General features: G+C 45.2%; 1 protein-coding gene across 1 annotated transcript; it reads right to left on the bottom strand.

Moving 5' to 3' along the window:
* Window positions 1–278: 278 nt before the first annotated feature.
* Window positions 279–3,367, bottom strand: LOC102195015 (uncharacterized protein K02A2.6-like; the record flags this gene model as incomplete). The annotated part of the gene is made up of 2 exons (XM_005755573.1): window positions 279–1,622; window positions 2,703–3,367. Coding segments are annotated over 2 exons (2,009 nt in total), but the record flags the coding sequence as incomplete, so codon positions are not given.
* Window positions 3,368–4,647: the final 1,280 nt, after the last annotated feature.

The raw sequence follows: 4,647 nt of genomic DNA, 5'->3' as shown, positions 1-4,647 counted from the left end.
ACCCCAATATCCCCGTTAGTTTCCAATTTTCCCACAGTACCCGGGCTCTTTTACTTTTACTTTAACCTTTGTGATAAGAATATAAGATGATGAGTATAAAAATATGCGATTAACATACAAACTATTACGATTCCTTTAAACTATAAAATACTTTTAGATAAGAGCCCTAGCCTATTAAAAACCCAGAATGAATTAACTCTTGGCGTGTGACACTCCTCTTCTTTCTTCGCCTCCACCAGGGGGACTACTGGGGAGGCCCGGTGCACAGGGGGAGAGGATTATTCTGCCTCTATGTTCCCCCCTGTGTTGGTTGAGGTGGAGCTTAGCTCCAGCAAGCTCTCGTCCGCGACTGCACACTGAGACCAATGATACCAGGTCTCCCCATTCCCCTTCAGACGGACCGCACTGGTGGTTCGGGCAGTTACTTCGAATGGTCCGGTCCACCTTGGATCTCTCCACTTTCGCTTGATGACCTTCAACCACATCGCCTTGGCATCGGGGACGGACCTGTCCTCCGCTTTCACCCCCTCTCCAACCTGTTGTGTGAAACTAGACACAAGAGCTTTTAATTCTTTCCAACATTCAATATGTTTTCTGTTACTCTTTATACTTTCTTCCGCCGGGACTGTTGTCCAGGGACCTGGAAACTGTCGTCCTGTCAACAGCTCATATGGTGTGAACCCTGTGGATTGATTAACACAACATCTTATTATCATTAATGCAATGGGCAGGGCTGCCACCCAATTTAGCCCCGTCTGAGCAGAAATTTTAGCGATTTTATCCTTCAAGTTTAGATTCATTCTTTCTACCTTCCCCTGCGACTGGGGGTGATATACAGTGCCAAATCTATGTTGCAACCCCAGCTTCTGTTCTACCTCTGCCAAATCTTTGTTTTTGAAATGAGTCCCATTGTCTGATCTAATTCTCTTAGGAAAACCATGCCGGGGGATGTAATGATTGATTAAACACTTAATTACACTTTTTGCATCCTCCCTTTTTGTTGGCCACGCTTCGGGCCATCCCGTCAGAGCATCTACACTTACCAGTAGATATCGAACTCCTCCTGGCCCTGAATTAATCATGTCAGTGAAGTCAATCACAATCTCTTCACCTGGTCTCTCTGGGATGGGAAACTTACCTGCCTCCGGTTTAATCACTGGCTTTGGATTGTGTCTCCCACAGATCAGACACGTCCTGGCTTTTTCCTTAATCATATCCTTCAAAAAGGGATGCCACCAATGGCACAGATGTCTCCCCATGTGGGCCACACCTACAGGACCAAGCCCATGCACTTCGGCAATCTTCTGTTTTGCCAGGTTGGCGGTCAACACTGGTCGTCCGTCAGGTCCTCGCCAGAGACCTCCTTCTTCCCAGGCTCCTCGACTCTTCCAGACCCCCTTTTCTTCCGGGGCCGCCGCCTCTTGGGCTTTCCTGGCCTCCTCTAGCATGTTGACTCCTTGTTCTTCCTCCACAACTATTTGCACCATTTGCCGTGATGCTTTATAGCCTGCTGCCTCTTTCGCAGCTCGATCGGCTTCCTGATTTCCTCTGGCCACCATGCCAGTCCCCGCGGAGTGACCTTTACACTTTATGATACTCACCTCCTCTGGATCTCCCAGGGCCTACTCAAGTTCCTCCATTTCCTTTTTGTGGTAGATTGGTGCATTCTCAGCTGTCCTGAATCCTGCTCTTCTCCATTGGGCCAGCTCCACGTGAGCTGCTCCAAAGGCATAAGCTGAGTCCGTGTAAATGTTAACTCTTTTTCCTTTTGCAAGTCTTAGGGCTCGACTTAGAGCAATTACTTCTGCTCTTTGGGCTGACTGCTGTCCTTCAAGTCTTCCAGCCTCCTTGACTTCAAATTCAGCCCCTTTTCTGCAAACTACCGCGTAGCCTGCTTTCAATCCTTCCTCATCTCTGTAGCAGCATCCATCCGTGAACCAATCTTCAGCTCCTGTCAGAGGTTCTGCTTTCAAGTCTTCTCTTATCTTCTCATCAACTTCAGCTCTCTTTGTGCAATCGTGGGGTTCTCCTGCTCCCATTAAATCTGCCATGTTAATTCCTTCATGTGTGAAGGTCAAGTTGGGAGCGTCTAAAACTTTACACACTCTCTGTTGTGTGAGTGGTGTCATGGTGAAGGCTTGTGAGTTAACATATGCCACCACACTGTGGGTGGTCAGCACCTTCAACGGATGGTCCCTCACTACATGTGCTGTCTTTTGTATAATCTTTGACACCCCAATGGCATGCTGTGTGCATCCCGGGTGCCTTGTCTCTAATGGATTCAATCTGACGCTGACGTACATAAGTACATCTCTCCCTCCTCCTTTTTTCTGAAACAACACCCCATTAACTATCCCGTGTGTTTCTGAAACATCAAGATAGAAGGGTTGTTCATAATTAGGGATGGCAAGATCAGCCGATCTTGACAAGTCCTGTTTCAATGCGATAAACGCCGACTCAGTGGCCGATGTCCATGGCAGCTCAGCCTTCAAGTTTCGGACACCCACCGTTTTTACCAAATCCCTCAAAAGGGCTGTTTTTCCTGCATAATTTGGAATAAAGTGACGGCTGTATCCTGTTAACCCTAAGAATGAGAGCAACTCCTTAACCGTACGCGGTTTTGGATGTGTCAAAATCTGATCGCGATGGGTGTTTAGCAAACCCACTGATTTGTGAGCAATGACTCGGCCCAGAAATGTTACCTCTGGTTGGACCAGCTGCAACTTTTCTTTACTGACTTTAAACCCGCACTCCGCGAGTCTCTTCAGTATGGTGAGTGAGGCTGCCGTACATGCCGAAGCAGACGGAGCCGCAATGAGCAAATCATCAACATATTGCACCAATGAACACCCCTCTGGTAGGTGGCATGGCGATAGAGCTTCTTTAAGCACCTGGTTGAAAATGCCAGGGGAGAGTGCAAACCCTTGTGGCAACCGTGTGTATCTGTACTGTTGCCCCCTATATGTGAATGAAAAAACGTCCCTCAGAGACTCATGTAACGGGAGACAGAAAAACGCATTCGCTAGATCAATACATGTAAACCACTTCTGTTCTGGTGTTAATGCCGTCAATGCTGTGTATGGATTTGGGACAGGTATCGTGTCAGTACGTAAAATGGCATTAATGGCTCTTAAGTCATGTGCCATTCTGTACTTTCCTGTCCCGTGCTTCTCTACTGGCAAAATAGGAGTGTTCCAGTAGGATTGAGAGGGCTCAAGCACCCCTACTTTCAATAGCCCTTCAATGGTTTCTGCAATTCCCTCCTCAGCTTCTCTCTTTTGCCTATACTGTGGTTTCCAAATTGGCGTATGCGACTTCAGCTGGAACCAAACAGGCGAGCAAGTTGCCTGGCCCACATCCGTAGACCCTGATGACCATAAGGTGTCAGGAAGAGTCTGTTAAGGTTCAAAAATATTGGGGGTGGAGACAAGAGAAAAACCACAATAACAACACTGGTCCGGTCGGGTTGAGTCAAACGATGATTTAATGAACACACGCGTGGGAGATGGACACTGATGCAGACAGCCTCAAAATCTCAAAATGGTGGAGCATTGCTCAAACTTTTATAGCCTCTGGTGTCTCCACCTTATCATAAAACCTAAACATTTCACATGCCTTCTCTCACACAGCGCCTAAGCTACGACCTTGGCTCTCCGTTTATCTGCTCCTGCTGAGATGGGGCAGAAAACTCCAGCATGTTCTCTTCTAATCAGACAAATAAGGCGATGACTTTCTGCAAACAGTATTTCTTATAACTCAGCAGTATAATGCATCATAAAACAATATCATTCATTCACAACAAGTCAGCAGTTTAATTTAAAGCAAATCAGTTTAACTAATGCAATAGTTTTCAGCTTCTTCTAATTCAGGAGAATAATGCAAACTAAAACTACATAATAATTCACAACCTTTAATTCGGGGTATAACATGGCATAAAATAATATTATAATCTAACAATTCCCCCTGATGAGGTCATTAGAATAATGACCTCACCAACACCCTTCAATTCAGTGTGGCCGGGTTCATCTCTTCTCGCTCCTGAGGCCCTTTGTCCCCCTGATGGGCGATCCTCGCATATCTGTGACCTCGTCTGGTGTCTGTTCCTTTCTCTGTAAGAGACAGAAAACCAAAACACCTCTCTTCCTAACCCTAATAATCTAATGTTGTTATCTACTGACCTTCTAGTGATTCAGAATTGGTTTAAAAACATTTCAGAATGTCCCAGGGACTTATTCTAATCATATCCTATGTGTGTGTAAGCGTGTTTGCATTTAGCCCTCAGCACTCAAAGTCAATACCCGCAATATATCAATCCGGACAGTCACGCCGAATGAAGCTTATGACCTTCAAAAGACCAAGTGCCAACTCGTTATAAGCACATTTGCAAAGTGTGTCTGAAAATTATTGAAACCCCTCCTTTTAACAAAAGACAAAGAAATTAACAAATCTTCTAAACGCTATTCAGTTCATTTCAATGAGTAATTATTAAACATGAAAGTGATAGTTTATGCTTTTTCACTGATTCTCTAACAGGTCCGTCTTCTTGGACCGCTATTAGCTTAAGCTTTACCATACCTAAGGTATTAAAGACACAAATGAAGTTATAAAATGTTCAAATAATCCTTGTTTGATGTTAAAGCTCAACTT

The sequence above is a fragment of the Pundamilia nyererei genome, unplaced genomic scaffold, assembly GCF_000239375.1.
Source record: "Pundamilia nyererei isolate P.nyererei 1_Seehausen unplaced genomic scaffold, PunNye1.0 scaffold01966, whole genome shotgun sequence".
Lineage (NCBI taxonomy): Eukaryota > Metazoa > Chordata > Actinopteri > Cichliformes > Cichlidae > Pundamilia > Pundamilia nyererei.
Note: the sequence above shows the minus strand (reverse complement) of the source record. Positions and strands in the feature narration are given on the sequence as shown.